This window comes from Cetorhinus maximus, chromosome 28 (assembly GCF_964194155.1).
Source record: "Cetorhinus maximus chromosome 28, sCetMax3.hap1.1, whole genome shotgun sequence".
NCBI lineage: Eukaryota > Metazoa > Chordata > Chondrichthyes > Lamniformes > Cetorhinidae > Cetorhinus > Cetorhinus maximus.
In genome coordinates, this window is record NC_135906.1 from 18,811,642 (window position 1) to 18,839,106 (window position 27,465).

The window sequence follows — 27,465 nt, forward strand, 5'->3', positions numbered from 1 at the left end:
CCAGTTCCTGTCAAAGTTATCAGGGTTGTTACAGAAGACATCATCCAAACTTTCCTGGCTGCAGTGTACAGCTGTATCAAGCAGGTCATCAATTGCCTGGACCAACCAGTATATCATCTTTCCCATGGAAACCAATGTTTGAAATGAGTCTCAGAATTTGCAGCAATGACTGGCTTTCCTCAAGTCTAGGACATTATAGACTGCGTGTATCTATCAAGATACCAGAACAAGTGCCAGCATCTTTTGTTAATAGGAAGAGCTTATTAATTAATTAATGTCCAGTTGGAGTGTGATCACCAAGGAGGATCATGCATCTGTGCCAGTTTAGAGGGATAGAATTCAAAAGTGGGGAAATAGCAAATTGTATGTGCAGAAGCTCTGGGTTCTTTCACATGAAACAATTGCAGTTCTGGTTGCCACATTATAAGAAGGATATAGAGGCACTGGAAAAGATTTACAAATATGATACCAGTAATGTAAATGTATGCAGATCGGGAAAGGATTAACAGGCGAGATCTCTTTCCTCTTGAAAAAAGAAAACTGAGGAGTGACCTAATTGAGGTCTTTCAAATTATGAAAAGTTTTGATAGAGTGAAAGATCATAACTAGAGGCCATCAATAAAAGATAGTTGCCAAGAAATCCAATAGGGAATTCAGAAGAATTTTTACCCAAAGAGTGGTGAGAATGTGGAACTCATTATCACAGAGAGCGGTTAAGCAAATAATATAGATGCATTTAAAGGGAAGCTAGATAAGCGTATGAGAGAGAAGGGAATAGAGAGTTAGCCTGATAGATTTAGATGTGGAATGGTACAAGGAAGCTTCTGTGGGGTATTGAATGCCAGCGTGGTCTGGTTGGGCCGAATAGCTTGTTTCTGTGCCGTATATCCTAAGACCTTCAGCACGTAACAAACCTGCCCTGTAGACTTCAAGTTTTGAATAACTGTACAAACCACAAACACTAACTCAGCAGTAGTCTGCAGAAATCAATCAGTACCTAACCTGACACTAGTCCATTATCCCTTTAATTAATGCTGTTGATTCCTGCTGCTGAACGCAAGTTCAGCTGTGCTAGGTTAGGAGAGGGCTTTAGCTGAAGCATTATGCTACAAAATGGCAGAGCTGGCATCAAATCAACATTCCACACTGATTGACATCATGATCTGCCTACTCTGCAGACTTCTGTCAAAAGCTCCCTGCACCTGTAGCAACACCCTACACAAAATGACACCCAACAATACTGTATCCGCACCAAGTGTCCATGCTGGCCCGTTTGTTCCAGCTTCTCGATTGATCCCATTTCTCGGTTCTATCCCAATAGCCCTGGAAATGCTTCCTTTTCAAGTGTACATTTACAACTTCTTTTTGAAAGTTTCTAAATTGAACCTGACAATGTATAAAAGCCTAAGTGCCAACTGGGAACATAAATTAGAAGTAGTGTCAGTTCTTGGTCAGTGGGTAGCACTCTTACCTCTGAGTCTGAAGGTTGCAGGTTCAAGTCCTGCTCTAGACAGTTAAGCACAATCTAGCCTGACACGCCAGTGCTGTTAGAAGTACCATCTTTCAGATGAGATATCAAACAAAGGCCTTCACGGGTAGACATAAAAGATCCTGTGGCACTATTTGTTGAAGACCAGGAGAGTTCTCCTGCTTCCTGGCCAATATTTGCCCCTCAACCAACTTCACTAAGTAACTGATTACCTAGTCATTCTCACCACTGCTAGTGCACAAGGTTGCCTGCCACATTTCCCTGTTTGTGTAACCCTGTAACTGTTGATCTTAAGCAATATATTAATGGCAGCATTGGTGACTTTGTTTTAAGAACTGTTAGCTCCCAATATCTCATCTGCATCTGTGAAATTGAGTGAGGTGTTGGAGTGATGCATACAGAAAGAACTGTAATATTGTGCAGGACTATCCTGGAGTCGCTGGGTTCCCTGAGCACATCACGTGTAGTTGGCAGCAAGCCAATGTAAAAGATTGGTGGACCAGAAGACCCACTAAAAACAGAACTTCAGATGAATCTAGGTCACATAACGTACAATAAGTCAAGGATGAGGAAAAATTGTTGAGCCCATTGAAATTCCTTCATTTAATATTCAAGGCCTTAAGGCCTTAAAGTTCTTGGTCTGCACCTCTACCCCCCTGTATGTCATAGTATTCCAGACACTAATTATACATTATGTGAAGCAGTTCCTTCTTGTTACCATTCTAAATGTAATTTTCACTATTTGATGACATTTGGCTGACTGACTGGCCTTATTTTTAAGTAATTGTCAGCATTTATCAGCATAATTTTGATCTATTTTATATATACTTTTCAGCTTTATGCTGGCAAGTGGTTCATGCCTAAATAAGCTTGCCAATAACTTTAGGGGTAAAGACAGTATGTTGTGTGGTACTGAGCCACACAGATCAGAGATCTTAGGTTCAATGTCCAAATGCAACAAGACCTGGACAATATCCAGGCTTGGGCTGACAAGTCACACAAGTGCCAGGCAATGACCATCTCCAACAAGAGAGAATCAAACCATCGCCCCTTGACGTTCAATGATGTTACCAGCACTGAATCCCCCACCACCAACACCCTGGGGGTTACTATTGACCAGAAACTGAACTGGACCAGCCACGTAAATGTGGCTACAAGAGCAAGTCACAGGCTAGAAATCCTGCAGAATAACTCACCACCTGACTCCCCAAAGCCTGTCCACCATCTACATAGCATAAGTCAGAGGTGTGATGGAATACTCTCCACTTGCCACAGCTCCAACAACAGTCAAGAACCTTGACATCACCCAGGGCAAAGCAGCCTGCTTGATTGGCACCCCATCCAAAAACGTTCACTCTCTTCACCACTGACGTACAGTGGCAGCAGTGTGTACCAGCTACAAGATGCACTGAAGGAACTCACCAAGGCTCCTTAGACAGCACCTTCCAAACCCACAACCGCTACTATCTAAAAGGACAAAAGCAGCAGACACATAGGAATACCAGCACCTGAAAGTTCGCCATCAAGCCAATCCTGACTTGGAAATATATCGCCATTCCTTCACTGTCACTGGGATCGAATCCTGGGACTCCCTCCCTAACAGCACTGTGGGTGTACCCACACCAAATAGACTGCAGCAGTTAAAGAAGGCAGTTCGCCGCTGCCTTCTAAAGGGCAATTAGGGATGTGCGATAAATGCTGGCCTAGCCAGCGATGCTCATATTCCATGAATGAATAAAAAGAAATGTTTGGCCTATGTTGTATCGGCTGATCTAAATAAATGAAGATGGAAGAATTGCCTCAACTGCATAAATAAATTCTTTATTATGTGTGGGAAACGAGGTTGGTACAGTACATGCTCAGCATTGAGGCTGATAATAAGGTATGTATTTTACCCAATGACCTCCAAACCATGAAACTCTGCCTCCCTCCATATTTCCTTCCTTCTATAATATATAGGATTTAAAACCCAGATTCACCATTACCTAACCACTTGATTGATTAATCTTGTCTTCTTTCCTTTTTTCAAACTTGATGCTGTCTTGCTCTCTGGGCCTTGATCCTTCATCTGGGTTTTTTGATGTATGACATGAAATCTTCGTAACATGAATTATACTTATCCTGGCACTGAAGTCCTTTCCTGTCACTGTTTGCTTAGTAATGCAGAGTGACCAAGTGTGACATCCAACTATGGCATTGAATGATATGCGCATAATGGGATTATCAGGCTGTGTTTTGAGCTGGCACCATATCAACTCGTGTAAATGTGCAGTCAGAGATGTTTATCAAAAGGAAATGCCAGGAGGAAGTGGCACTGTGGGGACATTAAAGGAAGATGATTAAATGAAGGAATTGATTTTCTTTTTCTTTCATTAGGGGAATGTACACAAAAATAATAGTCACCATCACAAAAGTTGCTTAGCTCACCCGTTATGAGTGGCGATTTATTTTTTTTCAATTGGGAAGAATTGCCAGGATTATGATCATCCAGCACGGCAATGCCTTATGCTTTAGTTAGTGAGTTTCCTTATGGTTTGGTGGGTAAGTACACCATCTGGCATGGTACTGAGCCATACAGAGCAGGAAGATTCCAGTTCTAATTGTCAGTCTGTAGTGAGTTAGCTTATTTCAGTCAGCATAGCCAGTGTTACCATTAATCTCTGCATCCCCTCGTCAGAGAGGAACAAAATCTTTCAGAGTTTCTTCTTCTGATCACAATTCAAGCTTAAAATGAGGTCATAGCCTAAAATTGCCATTGCCAAAATCCACAAACGCATTGATGTACAATACCTTATGCTATTATAACTAAGTTTTTAACCAATCTTTTTAAAATGGGTTAATGCTGCTTCTAAATTAGCAGGCAGAAGATTAATACATGAATCACTAAGTGTTCATCTGCTAATATTGGCAACAGTCATATCTAGGTTTTTGTTAGGCTTCCATGTGACTGGAATGGTGTCCTGGTATGGGAACAGATCCAAAAACTAGAAGTACATTTGAGAATATCCAGAGACTAGACAGAAAAACTCCTTGAATTGGGTTTATAAGAACATTCATATCACTCAGAATGGGGGTGGGGTTGGTGGAGTGGAGATAGCAAGTGCTTTTTGCTCCTCTTCCTGTACAATGCTCACCATTTCTGTTTGAAGATTAATAATTCATCGAGCTATCCATATGAGTACTGTAGTGGCATAGTTTTGCACTAAAATGAATATGATAACTTGTAGTTTATTAAAAGAAAACTGGTAGCTGAGCATCATTTTAAGTGTCTTCCCAATTGGTATGGCATTTTGCTAATGCTGTGCACCATAACACCACAGTGCACATTTCTCACCCACAATCTCAGCTGGACCATCTGGGTGGAGGCGGAGCATTCCCATGAGGTGTGGATTGAACAACATAGAGTACAAGAACCTGTAACCATTTATCATCCAGTTTATTTTGTAATCTGATACTGTGGAGAAAAACCACCAAAGCTGTGATTTCTGAAAAGTTTAAAGCTGCCTTATATCACTGCACGCCACAGACGTTGGTGCAGATGGCATTGTGCCACCCCTCAGCTCAATAACAATTGGTTTTTGTACTGCTACCATCAGATTCTTTGACAATATTTTCTGCAACAATAAACTAGACAACTGTCTAGAAAATATTAAAGAAACTGTTTAGCTGCCTTGGTTGAGATTTTTTTTAATGAGAAAAGTAAGGTCTTTGGCCATCCATCCTGACCAAACAATGATCTTTTTAAAGAATGGCAAAGAAGAGCCTGTTTATTCTGCTACCTTAATTAATAGGTCCTTAAAAACTGTCCATGCTAATGTCCACCTGTTATTAATTTGATTTGCCATCTCCCTATAATGATCTGGTTAAAAGCCCTTTTTTTTAAATTAAAGAAAGAAGACAAGGGTTCAGAGACAGATGGGATGGAAGTCATCTCTGAAGGCTGTCAAGAATCCGAAGTGAAATGAGAATGGGCAGCTTCAACCAAGCTCCCAGTGGGAGTTCACTCAGAAAGCTGCCCCCGCAATATACAGCAATAAAAAGCTCACTGACCTGAGAAGGAAAAGATTCTGTGAATTGTTTTAAGCTTTTTGTTTTATTACAGCATCTTCAGGATAGCATAATTATCTACAGGTGGCAATGAAAAGTGCAGCCTTGTGAATCACTTAAATAACATTCCCCAGGGGTCAGTGCTAAGACCCCTGCACATCCTTGGTGTACAGGGTACAAATTCAAAATTTGTGGATGATACTAAACTTCGAAGTATTGTAAGGAGGATAGTGTAAAACTTCAAAAGGACATAGATAGGTTGGTGGAATGGGTGAACAAACGGCAGATGAAATTTAATACAGAGAAGTGTGAAATGCTTAATTTTGGTATAAAGAACATGGAGAGACATTATTAAATAAAGGGTAAAATTCTAAAAGGGTGTGCAGGAGCAAAGGGTACTGTATGTGTATGTGCATAAATCATTAAAGGTGGCAGGACAGGTTGAGAGTGCAGTTAATAAAGCTCCGAGGCTTTATTAATAGGGAACAGACTAGAAAGGCAAATGTTAAACTTAAATAACACACTGGTTTGGCCTGAACTGGAGTACTGCGACCAGTTCTGTGTGCCACACTTTAGAGAGGATGTGAAAGCATTCGGGAGAGTGCAGAAAAGATTCACGAGAATGGTTCCAGGGGTGAGGAACAGTTAAAACGGGAAAAATGTTTAGCTCGGCGGGCGGGTGCGTGCCCAACCCATTTGAGCATGAAATGATGCGCGTTGATGTCGGGCAAGTGTCCCGATGTCAACGTGCAGTTGCGTGATATTTTGGTCAGTGGGCATGCACTGGAGTTAGCAGCGCACCTGCTGACAATTAAAAGGCCTGTTAAGGCCATTAAATTATCAATTAAGTTAAATTTTTCGCTGCCCATCCAACTTTGTGATTGGCAGGCAGGCAAAAAGGCCAAATGGCTGTGGAATATTTAGGAAACCTCATCCATGGGCAGGATGAGCTTTCCTAAAGCAAATAAAAAATAAAATAAAAATTTGAAAACTTAATTTATAACACGTCCCTGCTCATGTGACAGTGTTTTATTATATATTTAAGTTCTTTATTTTTTTTATATAACTCCACATCTCCTTGAGGCAGCTCTGTACCTCAGGGGATGCTCACACCCCCCCCAGCCCGCAGGCACCGCTGAGCGCTGCTGATTGTGTTTCACGCTGGGTGGGCCAAAGCGTGAAATCGCCTTCCGGCCCCAATCGCGCGCAGTGGTTGGCTTCCCGACTGCCCCCGCCGAGCTTGACAAGCAGGACAAGGTTCTGCCCATAGATTGGAGAATTGAAACTGTTTTCCTTGGAGAAGAAAAGCATGAGAGAAGATTTGATACAGGTATTCAAAATCATGAGGTGTCTGGACAGATTAGATATGGAGAAACTGTTGCCATTGGTGGAAGGATCGAGAACCAGAGAGTGCAAATTTGAGGTAATTGGCAAAATAAGCAATGCCAACATGAAACACTTTTTGCAGCGAATGGTCAAGATCTGGAATGCACTGCCAGGGAGTGTGGTGAAGGCATGTTCAATCAAGGCATTCAAAAGGAATTTGTATAATTATCTGAAAAGGAAGAATATGCAAGGCTATGGGGAGAAGGCAGGGGAATGGAATTATGTGAATTTCTCCGAGAGCCAGCACAGACATGAAGGATCGAATACTTCTGAACTGTAACATTCTGTGAAATATAAGAGTGCTACTTTTCACATCCATTTTTTCAGGCTATTACACGTGGCAATTTTCATCTTCTGCGCAAGGCAGCATGGAATCAGTCGAGTGGCTATGCTTCACCATCAAAGCCTGTGGTGAGACACCTGAACCATTTTTGGGTTCAGGTCTTATTTGAATGCAACTGGTGAGGTGGGGGTACCAGGCAGGTATTCCACTGCAGCCCATGGGGTTGGGGGAGAGTGAGAACTCAGCCAGTTCCTACTCGGAGCCCGCCATTAGGTCAGGCCTGGGGGTGCCAATTCTGGAGGGGGAGACATGAATATGCTCCATCTGGCCTCACAAGTGTAAAAGAACAAAATAGTTTAGGGTCCTTACGTGGAGCAATGCACCAATGGTACAAATGTGAAGAACTCGAAAGACCTTGGGCATCCAAAGGGTGGCCCCATTTTCAACTGCAAGCCACCTCGTTTTCAGGTGAAACATGGGCTGATAACAATTGAAAGTTGCCTTTATGTAATTCAGGATTAATTGATGTCCTTCTCGCCCAGGAAAGGATAGCAGGTAAATGGACCATGAATGGAATAATTGCTATGCTTGCTTGGCACATAGCCTGTTTCTGTGCAGTGAGTTCTGTTTGGCCCAGCTGGTCTATGGGGTGTTTATGCTCCACATGAGCCTCCTCCCACTTTACCTTATCTCACCATATCAGCATATCCCTCTATTGCTCCCTGCCCCTTAAATGCATATATGTATTATTCACGAGAGTACCATATTCTAACCACTTTGTGGGTACAGAAGTCCTGAATTCCTTATTGGATTTATTTGTGACTACCTTATATTTAAGGCCTCTGGTTTTGAACTCCTCTACAAATGGGAATATCTTCTTTACAAATACCCTTAAACTCCTTAACAATTTTAAACCTATTAGGTCACCACCTAGCCTTCTCATTTTGAGAGAAGTGGCTCCCAGGTTGCTCTAGCTTTCCTGATACAACCTCTCAGTTCTGGTAGCATGCTTGTAAAGGTTCTATGTACCTTCTCCAGTGCCTTTTTCTTTGTAATATGGAGATCAGAACTGTGCAAGTACAAGTGTGATCCAACCAAGGTTCTATGTGAGCTTAATGTATCACCTCAGTTTTGGAATATTATTCCACGAGAAATTTGTTTGCATTTTTATGGATTTGTTAACTTGATTTGCTACTTAATGCTATGTAAAACTGTACTCCCTATATTCCTTTGCTCCCTTCCCCAATGTCAGCTCTCATTTTCCAACAAGATTGTAGCTTACATATTCCTCCTACAAAAGTGCACCACCCCACACTTTACATTGAAATTAATTCACCATTTATGCACCCATTCTGCAAGTTTATTAATATCTTGATGGCATGTGTAGTTCAAATGAACATTTTACAGTGCCATTACACTGACTAAAGTATTCATTTCCTTAGTGTTGTCCTTACCTTGCGGCTTTACAGTGAGATGTCTCCAGGTCAGCACTATATTTTTCACTGATGTATGTAGTATCACAGTAGTTTGCACAAACAAAAAATAAATTCCAAAGTAGTTCTCTGAAGGAAGATAAAAACATATATAGAACTGTAACACATCCCAGCCAATGAAGTGCAGTGACGGCTGGAGCGTAAGGAATTATCTATTGTAAATGATTAAGCCCGATTGATAAATAGTTTTGAATTTATACAGTTGTCACAATTACATGGAGACAAGCATTTTCTCCCCTCCCTGTCAATCACACCATGACTTATATGCTGGCACTCCTGCTCGATCACCTTGCCAGTGGTCTCATACATTTGCCTCCCCCAGCCCCAAACACCCGAATACGAACATACAAATTAGGAGCAGGAGTAGACCAGTTGGCCCCTCAATCCTGCTTTGCCATTCAATAAGATCTTGGCTGATCTGATTGTAACCTCCCACCAACTCCTGATAACCTTTCACCCCCTTGTTTATCAGGAATCAATCTAGCTCTGCCTTAAAAATATTCAAAGACTTTGCTTCCACCGCCTTTTGAGGAAGTGAGTTCCAAAGACCCACGACCCTCTGAGAGAAAATTTCTCCTCATCTCTGCCTGAAATGGTTGACTCCTTGTTTTTAAACAGTGACCTCTAGTTCTAGATTCTCCCACAAGGGGAAACATCCTCTCCACATGCACCCTGTCAAGACCCCTCAGGATCTTAAAGGTTTCAATCAAGTCGCCCTTATTCTTCTATACTCCAGCAGATAGAACTGTAGAAAAGTTACGGTACAGAAAGAGGCCATTCAGTGTCTGCCCTGGACAAAAAAGAAGAATGAAAGAAACCAGCTGCTCATTTTAATCCCACTTTCTAGCACCTGGTCTGTGGCCTTGCATGTTACTGTACTTCAGGTGCAGAATCAGGTACCTTTTAAATAAGTTGAGTGTTTCGGCCTCAACCACCAATTTAGGCAGTGAGTTCCGGATCCCCACCACTCTCTGGGTGAAAATTTTTTTCCTCATTTCCTTTCTAATCCTTTTACCAATCACCTTAAATTTGTGCCTCCTAGTAATTGACCCCTCAGCTAGGAGAAATGGGTCTTTCCTGTCTACTCTATGTAGACCCTCATAGTTTTGCACACCGCATTTAGGTCATCCCTCAGCCTCCTAAGGAAAACAACCCCAGCCTATCCAATTTTCAAGCCCTTATAACATTCTTGTAAATTTCCTCTGTACTCTCTCCAGAGCAATTATGTCCTTCCAGTAATGTGGTGACCAGAACTGTGCACAAAATTCCAGCTGTGGCCTAACCAGTGTTTTATACAGTTGGTTGAAAAATGAAACATGTCGAAGCTTTTGGTCTTGCACCAATATAAGGGGAAAACATCAAGTTATGCTGTATATGAAGAGAGTGCTGATTAGTTGTCAAGTGGACTCTGATTGGTAGAGGTGTTGCCATGGAGAATGCACCAGTGATGGTAACTGACAGCTAACTGCCAAACATTGTTTGAAATTTAAACCAGACAGCTTGACAGACCCTGATTGGTCAAGGCATTGCCCTGAGGAATGAGTCAGTGAATGGCTCTCACTTATTTTGTTTAGCTGAGACAGGCACAATGTGTGTACGTGTTCTTTCTGCCTGCTAACAGGACTCTATGTATTAATATATGTAGCTTCCAGTACACACAAATGTGCCACACTGCGAGTCTAAATGACAATCTTAAATTGGCTGTCAGCGTGATTCTTAGCACAGTGAGGATTATTTAGCAAATATTGTCCAATCGCAGAATTACATTTAATGTTGGGCACTGTATTTTGAGTTTTGAAAGTGAGGGCCTTAGGCCCGTTCATGAGTTTGCATGATATACAGCACGAAATGATCTGATCAGGGTAGCCATTATCCCACAGGATGCCTTTGATGCACCCTATTTCAGCATCAAGCTTGAATGGTGAGCAAATGGCTCGGGCCCTATTTACAAGGTTGCTGATAAGGCCAATCTTGTAGCATGTGGAACTGTAAGAATCCCAACGTGTATATTAACTAGTGAAGGCAGGCTTGCGGTAGGCCACGGCAGAGAACCCCCTAGCAGATTTCTGAACTAGTATGCCAAGGAAGGGGAGTTCATTTGACAGCTCCGTTTCAAAGGCGAATTTGAGCGCAGGATGGAGACCATTAAGACATGTAAGGAAATTATTACATGCAGCTGCAGATTTAAATATAGCAAACGTATCATCCACATATCGGAAATATACGTGGGCTAGGAGGTTAGGTGTTATTCCATCGAAGGCACGTTTCTCATGGAACCCAACAAAGATATTTGATAGAGCTAGGCCTAGAGGGAATCCCATGGCAACACTATCTAGTTTGGCTTACATGGCGTCATTAAAACTGAACTCAATTGCGAGAGTTACTGAATTCACAAGTTCAATGAACACTGATTCACACAAAAACTTTGACATGACTTTATTCAGCAATTTATACAGTTCCATCATTACATTCCTGCTTTTGTATTCAATACCTCATCCAATAAAAGAAAGTATTTCTTAAGCTTTCTCTATCACCTGTCCTACCACCTTCAGGCACCTGTGGACATGCGCTCCAAGGTCTCTCACTTCTTCAACCCCTTTCAATATCCTCCAGTTTATTGAGTATTCCCTTGCTTTGCCCTCCCCAAATGCATTACCTCACACTTTTCCAGATTGAATTCCATTTGCCACTTTTCCGCACACTCAACCAAACCATTGATACCTTTCTGGAGACAGCTATCCTCTCACTATCAGCTACATGGCCAATTTTTGTGTCATCTGCCACTTCCCAATCATATTTAAGTCCACTTTCACCAGTTCACCTCTCAGCTTTTTAAAATTTGTCTTCCCCTAATTTAGAACTTTTACCCCTGTTCTATCTTTGTCCTTTTCCATAATGATACTAAATATTATTGTCACTATTTCAAAAATGTTCTCCCACTGTTTCTTCATCCACTTGCCCAGCTTCATTTCCGAAGACTAAATCTAGAGTTATGGCCCCTCTTGTTGGGCTTGTTACATGCTGGTTGAAAAAGTTCTCTTTAATGCTGCTCAAGAAATTTGTGCCCTCTGTGCCCTTCACACTGTTCGTATCCCAATTAAAATAGGGCATTTGAAGTCCCTAACTATTATTTTTATCCATTCATGGGATATGGGCGTTGCTGGCTAGGCCAGCATTTATTGCCCATCCCTAATTGCCCCTGAGTAGGTGGTGGTGAGCTGCCTTCTTGAACTGTTGCAGTCCATGTAGTGTAGGTATACCCAGTGTTCCGTTAGGTAGGGAGTTCCAGGATTTTGACCTTATTACTGCCCTGTTGTTTTTGCAGTCAGAAATTTGCCCACATATTTGCTCTTCTAACTCTCTTACACTATTTGGAGGTCTATAGTATACTCCTAGCAGTGTGTCTGCCCAATTTTTATTTCTCAGCTCAACCCATATGGCCTCATTTGATACTTCATTTAGTATGTTATCCCTCCTCACAGCTGTAATCGATTCTTTAACCAAGAATGCTCCACTCTCACCTTTTACATCCCCCTCTCTATCTTGCCTGAAAACTCTATATCCAGGTGTGTTGAGGTGCCATTTTTGCCCCCCTTTAAACCCAAATTTCCGTTATAGCAATGATATCATGCTGCCACTTGTGCCCTCAGCTCATCAGCTTTATTTGCTATGCTCTTTGCATTTACATATATACCTTTTAACACTGTCAAATTCCTGTGCTGTACACTTCTTAACCAGTGCTTCTTGTCTTTCAGTCACTCACTAATTCTCCATCTCCTGTTCCTTGCTCTGAAATTGCCTTCAGGTTCCCATACCCCTGCCAATCTAGCCTAAACCGCTCCCAACAGCATTAGCAAATCTCCCTGCATGGATATTCGACCCAGTCCTGTTCAGGTGTAGACTGTCTGGCTTATATAGATCCCACCTTCTCCAGAACTGGACCCAATGCCTCAGATATCTGATGCCCTCTCTCATACTCCCGCTTGCCAATCTCTGGAATACCCCTCACTAATTTTTATGTCCATAAACATGGAATATTGGGCACTGTTTGAAATGTGGACTGTTGCCATGTATGATTTCAAATAATGTTGAGGTACCAAAGGACTCCTATCTGGAACTGAGCTGAGATTTATGCATGAAGGTTTATAATTATTATTTTCATTGTTTATAGTGTGACATTTCTTTACACCAGATTTTGCCTTAACTGCATCTCACTCCATTTGAATACATGATTTTAGCAACAATCATCGCCAACTGCATTGTTTTAGCACTGGAGCAGCACTTACCTGATGATGACAAGACTCCCATGTCCGAACGACTGGTAAGTGATGTTTTTTCCCTCACATTTTTATTCTGTGTGTGCATTTATCGTACTAAAAGTTAGAGATATTGAAGGATCCCCAGATATGCAACATGCAATTACTGGAACATACATGAGTGTGGACGTTGGTTGAGGGTAGGATCGAGTTTGACTATATTGTTCCCATTGTAAAATAACCTGCTCGATGTATATAAAGTATAGACTCACTCAAGATGACTAGCATCCATAGAGCTGTTCCCCAGCACAATTTGGCATTCAGGAGGAGGGGAAATTTCTTAAAATTCCATGTGAATGTTGCTTTGCTTCCTCCCTATCTGGCCTCTCCGAGGAGCACTGATGTGTTGGGGCTTGAGATAGAATAGGATAGAGTGCAGATTGTTCTGTTGATGCTTTTGTTATTTGTTTTCTAGATGCAGATGATACTGGCTATGACACATCTATTGTCCAGTCAGTAGCTAATTTAGAGGGTACTGTCAACTATGTAGTGTGGACTAGAATGATCTGTAGGCCAGAGTAGATATGGCAGGATCACTTTTCTGAAGGAAATTGGTAAAGTATTTGGGCTTTTACAAAAATCACAGCTTTCATGGTCAGCTTTCTGGGTGGTAGCCCACAAATTACCAGAAATATTGAATTAAATTTTGTAGTCCATTACCATTACTACCATATTTATATGCTAGAGCTCCAGTACTCTGTGGTTTTGATTTTGATTTGCCACTTCAACAAATAGGTAGAAGATGAATTCAGATTCGCACTTGATTTATGTAAACAGTGACTTAGATGAATCATGTTCCAGTGGTGACATGCTCTTGTTTGTGGGGGTCACTGAAAGAGTGACCAGCTGCGTTGCAACATATAACCAGTTCAAAGCAAAGAAACAAGCAAACGAATATCTCCCTGTGAAAATATTTAGATTCAATGGAAATTCAGATTACTGCGGTTCCAACAAAGGAGAACAGTATTCAAGCAAACGTTTAGGACAACCCAGCTGTGAAGGTGTGGAGATTTTATAATTGGCCTCAGTTCCCTAGACTAGGAGGTGAAAAGGGTCACTATTGAGTAATCCCATGCCAGAAACTACACACATGTATGTGGGCTTTAGCTGAGAACAAGTTCTGGTTCAGCTGTGATACCTTTCCATAGTCAGATACCCTGCTGACACTTGTCCAGACTCACACATGAAGGATGTCTGCATGGGAAATGTACCGACGGTAAGAAGCACAGTTGGAAATTTTACTCCAGTATAAGTTAGTATTTTCAGGAGAAGAGAAATTTGAGCATGAAGATTTTTTGTATTCTTTCATGGGATATGAACATTGCTGGTAAGGCCAGTATTTATTGCTCATATCTAATTGCCTTTGAGAAGAAGAAGTGAACTGCCATCTTGAACTACTGGCAGTCCATCTGGAGTAGGTACACCTACAGTGCTGTTAGGAAGGGAGTTCGAAGATTTTTGACCCACTGACAGTGAAGGAGCAGCAATATAGCTCCAAGTTAGGATGTTGTGCGGCTTGAAGGGGAACTTGCAGGTGATGGTGTTCCCATGTACCTCCTGTCATTGTCCTTCTAGGTGGTAGATGTTGGGGGTTTGGAAGGTGCTTTTGAAGGAGCCATAGTGAGTAGCTGCAGTATATCTTGCAGGTGGCACACAAAGCTGTCACTGTGCGGTGCTGGTGGACGGGGTCAGTGTTTAAGGTGGTGGATGGGGTGCCGATTAAGCGGGCTGCTTTGTTCTGAATTGTGTTGAGCTTCTTGAGAGTTTGTAGGAGCAGGACGTATCCAGGCAAGTCGAGAGTATTCCATCACACTCCTGACTTATCCTTTGTAGATGGTGGACAGACTTTGGGGAGTCAGGAGGTGGGTTGCTCACCTCAGATTTCCTAGCCTCTAACTTGCTCTTGTAGCTACAGTATTTATATGGCTAGTCCTGTTAAGTTTCCAGTCAATGGTAACCCCCAGGAGGTTGATGATGGGATTCAGTGATGGCAATGCCATTGAATGTTAAGTGGAGATGGTCAGATTCTCTCTTGTTGGAGATGGTCATTGCCTGGCACTTGTGTGGCATGAATGTAACTTGCCACATATCAGCCCAAGCTAAATGTTGTCTAGCTCTTGCAGCATATGGACACTGACAGCTTCAGTACCTGAGGAGCTGCGAATGGTACTGAACACTGTGTAATCATCAGTGAACACTCTCACTTCTGACCTTATGATGGAAACTGATAAAACAGCTGAAGATGGCTGGACCTAGGCTACTACCCTGAGGGACTCCTGCAGTCATGAGATGGGGCTGAGATGACTGACCTCCAACAAACACAACCATTTTCCTTTGTGCTAGGTATGACTCTAACCAGTGGAGAGTTTTCCCCCTGATTCCTATTAACTTCAGTTTTGCTGTGGCTCCTTTATGCCATTTGTGGCCAAATGCTCGCTTGATGTCAAGGGCAGTCACTCATATCTCACCTCTTGCATTCAGCTCTTCTGTCCATGTTTGGACTAAGGCTGTAATGAAGTCAGGAGCTGAGTGGCCCTGGTGGAATCCATGCTGAGCATCGGTAAGCATCTGCCGTGAAAGTGTGATTTAGTTTCATTGTCATCAACACTTTCCATCACTTTGCTGATGATTGACAGTAGACGGATGGGGCAGTAATCAGCTGTGTTGGATTTGTCCCTTTTGTGGACAGGACATACCTGGGCAATTTTTCACATTGTTGGGTGGATGCCAGTGTTGCAGCTGTACTGCAGCAGCTTGGCTAGGGGCACGGCTAACTCTGGAGCACGCCTTCTGTACTATTGCTAGGATGTTGTCAGAGCCCATAGCCTTTGCAGTATCCAGTGCCTCCTAGTGTTTCTTGATATCACATGGAGTGAATTGAATTGACTGAAGGCTGGCATCTGTGATCCTAGGGACCTCAGGAGGGGGCCAAGATGGATCATCCACACGGTACTTCTCACTAAAGATGGTTGCGAATGCTTCAGCCTTACCTTTTGCACTGATGTGCTGGTTCCCTCATCATTGAGAATGGGGATATTTGTGGACTCCTCCCTCTTCTGGTTAGTTGTTAATGTACTCATTAAATTCGTGAACCCACAAAGTTTACCATTTAAACGGGCACTAGTCAAGTTGTTAAAAACTAATCTTGTCTCAGGATTTGGATAATGCAACACCTTTCATATGATCTTGTCTCAACTCTTTTACTTTTGTTTCAGTTAACTGAGTAACAGAAGCAGGTACCATTGTGCTTAAGGGCTTCCAAGCTAAGTCACGAAGAAGCTCATATATTCCTCACTTGCCCAAATCCAAAAGGTTTAGTGCAGGTTGGCAAGAGTCAGAGTTTTGGTACCCTAAATGTTTATAGGTTGCTGTTGGTATTTAACCATACAGCTTAGCAGAACACAGGCATAATACATTCCCTGCTGCTCGTCAGGTTGGGACCACCTCCCCATAGCACATTAGCTTTCAAAGTTATCTGTGGCTAAGTGCGAAAAATCCCAGGTTACACCCCTCCGAGTCTCATTATGGAGCCAGGCTGACTGTTCATTTGTCATCACTACCCTGCTTTACTACAAAATTGCTTGATTCAAGTAAGGGATTATAGAGTTTGCCATGTAATGTTGACAGTTCATGTCCTCCATGTCATATTTATCCTCTTTATTTCCACTTGAAGCCACTTTCAGGTCTCCATTATTTTCTACTAAACTCTTCCAAAAACTAGCCTGTACATTGAAAGTTACTTACATTCTTCAACCATCAGGATTTGCTATTGCACTGTAGATTGACTGTGTGTATTAAGGAGTTTGTGGGTCACAGTATTGTCTGGACCTCGGTTAAAACCCAGGTATTAAGCCTCATAGATGAAAGAGCAATGTTGGAACATGTAGATCCTTAAATATTTCCATGATAAAGGCACACCTGAATCAACATCTGCCTGACCCATGTTTTATATGTCCTGTAGGTGGAAACAAATTATTGTAATATACAGCTTCCTCCATACCCCTATCAGATAGGGGAGACAAACAGTCCAATCTGAAAGACCTGGTTTCAAAACTGTTCTTATATTCAACTCTTCAGTAAAGTTGAGGTGCTCTTTGAGATAACATACGACCACTTTATTTGGACTGTGATATGTGCAACACCTGAAACTTCCTACTCCTTTCTGAATACATTCATGGTTTCTTTGGTACTTGCTTGAACTATGTGGTGAAAGAGAGCTTGATTCAAGTCAAATCCAAAGGACAGAACAAGTGCTCCTTAAGTATTGCACTGGTATGAGCTTAGATTATACACTGAACTAGAATGGGGCTTGAACCCACAACTTCTGACTTGGAGACAAGAGTGCTACTAGCTAAGGCAAACTGACATCCTTTATGAGCTCTCAAATGTATTAACCAAGAACATATTGAGAAAAGATTAGTAACTGTTCTTTCTTTTTCTGCTTTGTTTCAGGATGACACTGAACCATATTTCATTGGAATCTTTTGCTTTGAGGCAGGAATTAAAATAATTGCTCTAGGATTTGCTTTCCATAAAGGGTCTTACTTGCGGAATGGCTGGAACATCATGGATTTTGTTGTGGTCCTGACTGGGTGAGTCACAGGAATGCTGTCTTACAATATTGGGCTTATTGGACTGGGATCATTTTGCAGCTAGATGTATGTGTACAGTATGTGATTGTTTTCAGCAAATATATGGAGCTTATCAACAGAGTATATAGTTGGGTCAACTACAAATGAACTCTAAAATCAAACTGTACTTGAGTGACTTGAGTGAAGAGTACTCTGCTGGATGGTTAAATAATCCTAGATGCTACAAAGAGAGATAATTAGAGACTTCTAGTTTTTCTCAGTCCTCTCTTTGTTGCTATATTTTCTGTTGGTCAGAGACATGATCAGCCATGTAGGATCTGCTTTATAATGCCATTGTGAGTTTGGATAGGTGACTGTGCCTAAGAGACATCAAAGAAACAGATGGAAAGCATGAAACATGATTAGACAAAGACAAGAATCCAAGATGTTTACTGCAACCATTTTATAATATTTAAGATCAGTTGTTGTTCAGTACAATGTTTTTCTTCTTTTAACTAGGGAAGTTCTGAGAGGAGGAGAAAAGAATCACTTCAGTGTGAAGTATTTAATCAATTGTATCTTGATCATAAATTATGTTAATTAACACTAATCTGTAAACGTTTATTGTATCTTTTAGTGAAAAGTTGAGCAATAGCTTTGAGGCCAGTATTTGGTGAGACTAAATGCCAGGAGTGGCAGTTGTCACCCAGCAAGTTTGGTCCTGAATGCTGATTGATACAGGATTTGTTTTCTAACACTGAGGAGAGGCTTATTATTCCCAATGGTAGGAAAAATGTAACGGAGAAGGGAAAGGTGGGGCACGTAAACATTCAAAATTCTATCAATCTGCCTGCTTGTCAAACTCACTATTGATATTTAGAGGAGATAGCAACTAAAATGTAGAGTGGCCTGGATAAGGTTGCGCAGTCTTTCAATGAAGGAGTCGTGATTGGAAATTAGAATCATAGACTAAATGTAATCTGTGTAAATGTTTCAGAGTAAATGCTCTGTCAGTGTCCTTTCCAGACCAGCAGTAACTGTGATTTAAGTGTTGCTAAAATGGAATTTTATTCTCAATTGCAATTGTGTAACTTCAACTGAGTTTAAGATGCAATGTATAATGAAATTTCTTTAAAGAGCAAACTTGTTGCCTAGTTAATTCGAGCTTTTTTTAAAACTGGGATTATATTTGGAGAAAACGAAAAAATGTCTTGTATGCAATCTGTTATGGAATTATTTAAAGATGGAACCAGAAATAAGTTGGGATTGACTCTGCGAAGATCAGTAGAGTAATGGTGAGTTCTTAACTGATTTATGTCTGATGTAGTTTTTGGTTTATGTTTTCTGTTGGGATCTTCCATGCATTTGGTCAATAGAACAGTGGAATAGGAGCAGTGAAGTAATTCCCTTTGAGTGTGTCCACTTAGTATTACTGGCATTTTCATGATCTGCCTTTATTTAGGTTCATTGGGGCTGTGTCTGTTCCCCCTTCCTCCCTGAAGCTTTTCCAAAACTTTGACAGGTAGAGAAGAGCAAGAGAGTAATATTTCTTAAAATGGATCATTCCAGTGGCAGTGATTGGAAAGGGATATACTTTTGAGGAGAATACCCTTTGCTTTACATTTCTCCAGAACTTTAACTGAACCATTGACTAACAATATGGAGGACAGAAACCATTGAGCAAATGTGTAGCACCGAAAGAAAATTATAAAGTATTTGAATATTGAAGAATTGTTTTCAGTTATTGGTTATTGAACTGGTAACAGTGAGGCATAAAATCCAGATTAGTATTAGAAGAGTAAAGGATGAACAGGAGGAATTTATTTTTCAGTAGAATATGGTATGCGTTATGGTAAGTAGCCATTGAACTTGAGTCATTTACAACATTTAGAAGATGAACAGTGGAAAAGGAAAGATTAAGAAGTAGGGAAATGGGTTTGAACTTCAGCATCTATGATGCATCTGTCTGGGGTGAGTACTCACCATTCTTAATATTAACTTAAGAGTTACCAATCGTTTTAAGCTTGGTTGTAGCACAGGTGACAATCCATTGTTTAAATCTGTGGAAGGTTTAAACTGCTGCTTGGCATTTTATTGAGTTATTCTGTTATTGTGATGTTGCTTGAGAGAGAAATATTGTTCAGGACACCAGAGAGAACTCCCCTACTCTTCTTCAAAAAAGTGCCATGTGATCTTTTTCGTCCACCTGACAGGGCAGACAGCCCCTTGGTTTAACATCTCATCCGAAAGCCAGCACTGTCTGAGAGTGCAGCATTCCCTCATTACTGCACTAGTGTGTCAGCTTTGAAGTTTGTGCTCAAGTTCTGGATTGGGATTTGAACCCACCATCTAATGGGATTTGATGTAGTGGGATGGGGGTAAATAATTAGCTTGGGTTCCTGTTCCTGTTTGCTGTTCATTAACTCCAGTATCAGGATATTTGTCTTTGGGTAAATGAAGCTTGGCGGTGATGCCACCCACAGTCAAAAAGGCTGCTGTCACACAGTAACTGTTAGACAGGTTTGCCTGACATCCTTGAAATAGTATCCCAGCAAGAGGTCAGCACCTTGAGCACAGGCAGAACATATTCATTTCCACCATTTTCTGTTTATATTATGTTCAGCAGGTTAGGCATCTGTTAGAGAAAAACAGAGTTAAAGTTTCATTCTCCCAGTGTTTTCGTCTCCGTCACATCTTTTCTGATGATGCTACCTTCCACAACAGCACTTCCGACATGTCCTCCTTTTTCCTCAACTGAGGATTCCCCTCCCACTGTGGTTGACAGGGCCCTCAACCATGCCAACCCATTTCCTGCACTTCTGCCCTCACCCCATCTCCTCCCTCCCAGAACCATGATAGGGTTCCCCTTGTCTTCACTTTCCACCCCACCAGCCTTCGCATTCAAAGAATCACAATCCGGCATTTCCACTAACTCCAACATGAAGCCACAACTTACCTCCCCCAACCCCTGTCAGCATTTTGAAGGAACTGTTCCCTCCGCGATACCCTGGTCCACTCCTCTATCACCCCCAAAGCCTCATCCCCTTCCCACGACACCTTCCCATGCAATCGCAGGAAGTGTAACACTTTCCCCATTGCCTCCTCCCTCCTCATTGTCCAAAGCCCCACACACACCTTCCAGGTGAAGCAGTGATTTACTTGTACTTCTTTCAACTTAGTCTACTGTATTAGCTCCTCTACATTGAGGAGACCAAACGCAGACTGGGAGACTGCTTTGTGGAACAGCTTCCTTTAGTCTGCAAGCATGACCCTAACCTTCCAATCACTTGACATTTTAATTCAACATCTTGCTCTCACGCTCACATATCTGTCCTCGGCCCAGTTTTAATGGTGAAGCCCAATGAAGGCCCCAAAGCAAGCTTGAGAAACAATATCTCATCTTCTGATTAGAAATTTACAGCCTTAGAGACTCAACATTGAGTTTAATAACTTCAGACCATGAATCCTGTCCTCCAAGTGGAATTTTCCCCCCTAGTGCCAGTCTGTATCTTCTCATGTTTTGCTTTCAGATAGCACTGACCTTTATTCTGCTATTAACACCTACACTGGACCAATGCTTTGTTATTTTATTACTATCATTACCACTCCCTTTGCCTTTTGTTCCATGACATCTTTGTCATTTAATCTTCCCTGCCCTGTAAACTATCCTTGCCCTGCCTTTTTCCTCCACCTGATCTCCGCCCCCCCCCCTTTCAACAGCATAAAGCCCCTCATATTTCTACCTTTCTTCAGTTCAGAAGAGTCATACTGGACTTGAAACGTTAACTCCGTTTCTCTCTTCACAGATGCTGCCAGACCTGCTGAGTTTTCCCAGCAGTTTCTGTTTTTATTTTAGATCTCCAGCATCCACAGTATTTTGCTTCTTTCAGACCACGTATGCTTATCTCGTTTTGATGTAAACATCCATTTTATTAACGATAGTTTTTACATGGTATAGTACGATTGTAAATATCAGACAAACTCTTATTGAATTATTTTAGAAACTACTTGTTCGATGCATAACTTATTGTGTCACATTCATTCACATCCACAGAGAGAATTCTTCTGCATGTGATCATTCTCCTTTCCTGGCATTAAAATAGCCAGTGAAGATTTACACTCATGCATAATTTTGAGTTTAGAACTAAACTGGCTAAAATGAATCTAGAGAAACGGAAAGCACTGTCTTAGAGGGTCTAGATGCGGAATCAACAAATGTGCTTGAAAGGAAGATATGCTGATTTGGGAAATGAGGATATTTAGAGATATGAGCAGGAAACTGGGATTTAAAATAACAAAGAACTATCATGGTAAATAAAATGGAACAGGTTTCATGGACTGAGGGACTAGCTCCTGCTACTATGTTCCTACACTCCTTGAATTACATATGATAACCCTTCTCACATTTAATGCATCTCACATTTATGAAAAAACACAGCACTGTGTTTAAATTAGTTTATGATCTCTCTCACTCAATTTGAACATTCTCTGAACATTTCCCTGATGTTGACTATTTTGTTAATGGTTCTTCACAAGGGAGATTCAGATTGTTCAGATTGAAGTTTCACTCACTGCCTAGATTTAGATTTGGGTGGGGTGCGAGGAGGTGGGAGTGTAACGCTGCAAATTTCTCTTGCTTTGCTGCCGAAATTTTAACAGAGGTTCTTGGGGGACGCCACTATCTGTGATAGTGCAAAGAAAGGCCAGGCTGGAAATTCTCTGGCTACAATTAAATATTTAGGAGAGGCAACAAACAAGGATAGACCCATTGGGCTAGATAGTGGAGGAGAGGGTTTGGAGGAGTATAATGTGATTAATTATGTGAAAGGTTGAGAAGGGATATTGCACCATGGTCAAAGTCATAGTGTATGCCATTTATAACTTTGTTTAGGGCCATTTTGGTGTGGTGGTAACAGTGGAAACATGATCAGAGAGATTCAAACAAAGTTGTAGGAACAAGGGGCATGGATTTGGAGGTGACAACATGTTCAAGGACTTTGGAGAGGAAAAAGAAATTGGATGGTGGTTTGCAGAGACAGGTATTAAAGGTAGAGAGAAATGTAGGAAAGCAGAGGATTTGTGATGGGTTGAGAAATGGATTGGAGTTGGACAAATTACTCAAGACAGAAAAAAACATGAATGGCTAACAAAAAGAGTTGAGGATAGGAAAGTAAGGGCTAAGAGGGAGATAGACAAAATAAGGAAGATATAAGTAATGGTCCCATGTCTGGAGTTGTAGCCACAATGTACACAGCAATGGACAGAGGGAATTTGGGTTACATCAGCATGGCAGAGTTTAGAAAAGACACATTTTGGTTAGACAAACAGGGCCTTTTCTCTGATTCCAAATGGCTTGTATCAGATGGATTAAAAATTGTTAAAATTATTAGTCACACTTACGTATTAGTGTCACTCATCTTTCTCTAATACAAATTACATTTGCTCAGATTCTTGCACACTATCCAATAACATAATGTCAAGCAGAATTCACCCTTTACATTGCAGCACAGTCTACCACAGCAGCCATCCTGACTTTTACCCCTCTTTGGTGTTTTTCATTCTTTTTATAGGAGGCAGGAAAGTGATGATAAACCAATCTTTTTTTAAGCTTCCACAGCAGACCCAATCCTACCTACACAAGAAATTGCAGACAGGACTATTTGGATTCAAATTATATATTAGACACAGTTTAATCCCTAAGTATTCGGCGAGTGGAGTGGGTACCAAGGATGTGGCTATAAAAAATGAATTTGATCATTTCAATTTCTATTTGTGGAACAGAAATATTCAGCAGTGTTTACTGGAGCAGATGCTGCTCCATCAAAGAAGACAGTTCTTGTTTGACATTGTTGCTGTGCTAGATCTTCGGCCATGATGAGATGACTTTATTCTTCACATAGAATGATTAACTTTGAAGTATAGTCACAGGCATTTTTCACACAGTAAGATCCCACAAAGAATGCTGAGATGAAGGATCAGTTAATTTATGTTTGGTATTATTGGTTGCAGGAGAATGTTGTCAGGATACCAGGAAAACACTGCTTTGCTTCAAAAGTTCCAAAATGTGGAACCTTCAACAATATAGCATTGGTTTAGTGCTATACTAGAGTATCATGTGCTTTTGTAAAGACATAGAATGAGAGGTGATCTCATTGAAACATACAAGATTCTGAGAGAGCTTGACAAAGTGGATGCTGAGAGGATGTTTCCCCTCATGAGGGAATCTAGAACTAGGGGGCACAGTTTAAAAATAGGGGGTCTCCCATTTAAGATGGAGATGAGGAAGAATTTCTTCTCTGAGAGGCATTGACCTTTGGAATTCTGCTCCACAGAGAGCAGTGGAAGCTGGGTCATTGAATGTATTCAAAGCTGAGTTAGGCAGATTTTTGATTGACAAAGGAGTCAAGGGTTATGGGGTACAGGCAGGAAAGTGGAGTTAAGGCCATAGTCAAATTGGCCATGATCTTATTGAATGGCAGGACAGGTTTGATGGCTTGAATGGCCTGCTCCTATTCCTATTTCTTGTGATCTTATGACATTAAAACAAGGTCACATCTCTTCTGGAGGCTCAAGTGTATGTTAAAGATGCCATGGCACTATTTGAAGGAAAGCGGAGTGTTCTTCTAGTATCCTGACGAAATTTTTCCCACAACCACTACACCAAAAATAGATGAACCTACTTGAACCCACTTCTAATTCAGAGGTAAGGGTGGTGCCAATTGAGCAAAATGACATTATAATGGAAAGCTATTGATGGATTATATATAGAATAATGGATGCCTATGAGTAAATTATAGGATGGAATGTGATTGAGTGGTTTGGTTAGTTTATAAAAGAAATAATGGGCACCCAGGAGTGAATTACAGAGTGGAATCTAATCGAGGTGTTCAAATGATTTTATAACCCACAATAGCAACTAGAAAGTTTCCAGCTGTTATCTAAATCACAAGTATTTGTGACCTTGAAATCCATCATTTTCTGTTAATTTACCCTGTGGGTTCATGGGGTGATGGTACTGCTATCAGAAAAACGTGTTGTTCAATTTTAGTAACAATTCACTGGCAACTGATGTGCTCTGTGTGGCTGATGCTGGTGTCATTGGAGAACTAATGATCATCACACAATTGGACTAAATTTATCATGCAGTAACCAGCAATTAGTTTCTAGAAATAGTTATGATGTATTATAATACATTAAAAAGTGTTTAGTACAATATTTTTGATAAATCGATATGCCAATGTTTATAATGGAAACTGTCTATGTAAACCTGTTGCACTGTAAATTTATCTTCCCGCCAGTGGAACTCCTGCCAACTCCTTCAGCTTTCACTGCAGAGAAACTCCTATGCTCCAAACAACTCTACTTCTCACTATATTTAGATAATTACTGTAAACATACATTTAAAGTATTAGACAAAATAATGTAGGACTTTAAAATGAGAACTGAATTACATTGTGCATACCTAGGTTCAATTGTCTCTTGACCTTTCACCCAACTTCACCCAAAGACTAAACTTGCTCTTACTCCTTATATCATTATCGAAGATGGCTGTTTATTGTGCGCGTAAAGTCATCTGTTGTACATTGTGGCTGTGGAGTCCAGTTGCAGACCTGCATGGCTTTCCATGGTGAGGGCAAGGACAATTGTCTAATTTTCATTGGGACCACCTTGTCTTTCTCGCTTGCTTTTTGTTCTTAGCTGCCTGTATTCTTTGCTGTTTGAAGGAAGTAATGCCACTACTTGAGATCGTTCTTCAGGTAGTTCTTTCTTGTGCATTTTTCTCCCAGTCTGTGATCATGCCACATTTCCTGAGGTTCGCCTTCAAGGAGTCCTTGAACCTTAGGCCTACCTCGAGGGGTTGGTGTCCAAATTTAAGTTGTGAATACATGACCGCCTTAGGGATTTTATCATCGGTCATACGTACTACATGTCCTGGGTATTCCTGACTAGCAAGGGGAAAAAAACCCACCAGATTTCCAGATGGCTTTCCATTGACAGCTACTGGGTAGGATTGGTCTGGAGTTTGCAGGAGTTGAAGATCAATCACCAGGACATTGCTGTGTGCAATCCTGGAGAAAAATCATGGGGACATGAAAAAAGATTGGCTTTGTTCAAAGAAAATGAAGAACATTTCTCGATACCAGATATAAAATTATTGAAAATGGGGCAAAAAGGCTGTTTGGCTGACGGTCGAGCATCATCCAGTTGGGTAATGAGTCTTTTTACTTTCCAAGTGCGCTACAAGGATGGATATGTTGGCCGACTAATGGCTGGAGCGTGGGGTAAGTTATGTGATGAAACCTCCAGGAATACATATAATTGCAGTTTGCCACCCTATTACTGGGAGGTGCACAGATTTGTATATCACGTGAAGATTTCATAGCCTTCAGGTCAAAATCTTGGAACTCCCTACCTTACATGCCTTCACCAGCTAGACTTGAGTGGTTCAAGAAGGATCATCAGCACCTTCAGTAGCAACGTAGGATGTGCAGTAAATGATGGCCTTGCTAATGGCATCCCTATTCAAATAATGAATTAAACAAAAGGCAGGAAAGCATTTATCTGTGATGTCCCTGATAGCAAATGTCTTTCTGACATCAACTAGACTAGGGGTTGCCAACCTTAATAACAAGAAGACTCATTTTTAAAATTGAGTCAAAAATGCAATATCTTAAGAGCTGCAATGCAGTTACTCAAATGCCAATAATAATGAAAAATAAGACAGACACATTTCAGCAACATGTTAAAGCTTTTTACAAAACTGTTGTTAATTGAATGATACTTTCTCACAAGTGCAATGTTAATAAAAGTTTTAAAAAGATGAAACAAGCCATTTAATTACCATCAAAATGGATTCAATCGATCAAGGTCCGGAGCCTTACAAATCCTTAATGAATCAAATGTGGCTCTGGAGCTGCAGGTTACAAACCCCTGGTCTAGGCTTATCCTGACAAATGACCACTTGAGTGAGGACTAAACTAGTGCCTATTCAACCCAGTGGTTTTTAAACTTCTCAGTGTGTGGACATGCACTGCAAATACTGACATGCTCCTATCATTCCAAGGGCAATTCTTTATTCATTTACAGGAGTGGATATAGTATGTTAGTGTGGTAAAGTGAGGTACCCTGTACCTTTAAAAGAATGCAAGTGTAATGATCATGTGACAGCACTGACAATTCACTACAGTGCGGGCAACTGGGAACTGTAAGTCTAGTTCTGGAGGTTTGAATGAACACGTATGATCTGGTGCTCTGCCATATGTCTCAATAAACCACCACTGTTTATTCTTACATCAGTCTCCCCCTGTTATTGATTTCAAGCAGTAATTGATGAGTACATAGGAAGGCGTGCAGTTGTTCGATTGACCAATGAGCTCATTTACCCAAGACATAAAAGTGGCGATGAGGATAAAAACATTGCAAGACCCCTGAGTGAGAGTCCACAAGACAGGTGAGCAAAGCATTGGAAAGAGCACCTGTCCTTGCCTTCTAAAATAGGCGACAACCAGCAATCGGAGCAGAAAGCAGTACTGCAGTTTAAAATAAAAAAAACCCCTGCAGAATCGCGATCGTGGGGATCCTGCCAAAACTCGAAAAGAGCGTGAAACCCAACAGAGAAAAGCCGACAGCTGAAGAGACAGAGTTCTTTTTAAAAAATGACTGCTCTTAAAGTGGCAATGCATTTAAAAGGGTAAATACGTGAAAAATGGCAATGGACAGAAAATTATAAGAGATCCCAGCGAAAGGGCGACTCCGCGGTAAGCCAAACACCTAAATTCATCGTTACCTGGAAAGCCTAACGAAAGTGCAGTCCCCTTGCAGTCATTCACGATGCCGCAGTTCGTGTCGGTCCATTCGACCCCATTGCAGATGACTGGTT

The 27,465-nt window shown here is 41.2% G+C and overlaps 1 protein-coding gene across 1 annotated transcript in view; it reads left to right on the forward strand.

Annotated features, from left to right (window-relative positions):
* LOC144668888 (voltage-dependent P/Q-type calcium channel subunit alpha-1A-like) overlaps positions 1 to 27,465 on the forward strand; it is a 741,147-nt gene that overhangs the window by 144,602 nt on the left and 569,080 nt on the right. The window contains exons 4-5 of the mRNA XM_078531346.1: positions 12,914 to 13,019; positions 17,467 to 17,606. Coding sequence (XP_078387472.1) covers positions 12,914 to 13,019; positions 17,467 to 17,606 — 246 coding nt within the window. The remainder of the gene's footprint in view (positions 1 to 12,913; positions 13,020 to 17,466; positions 17,607 to 27,465) is intronic.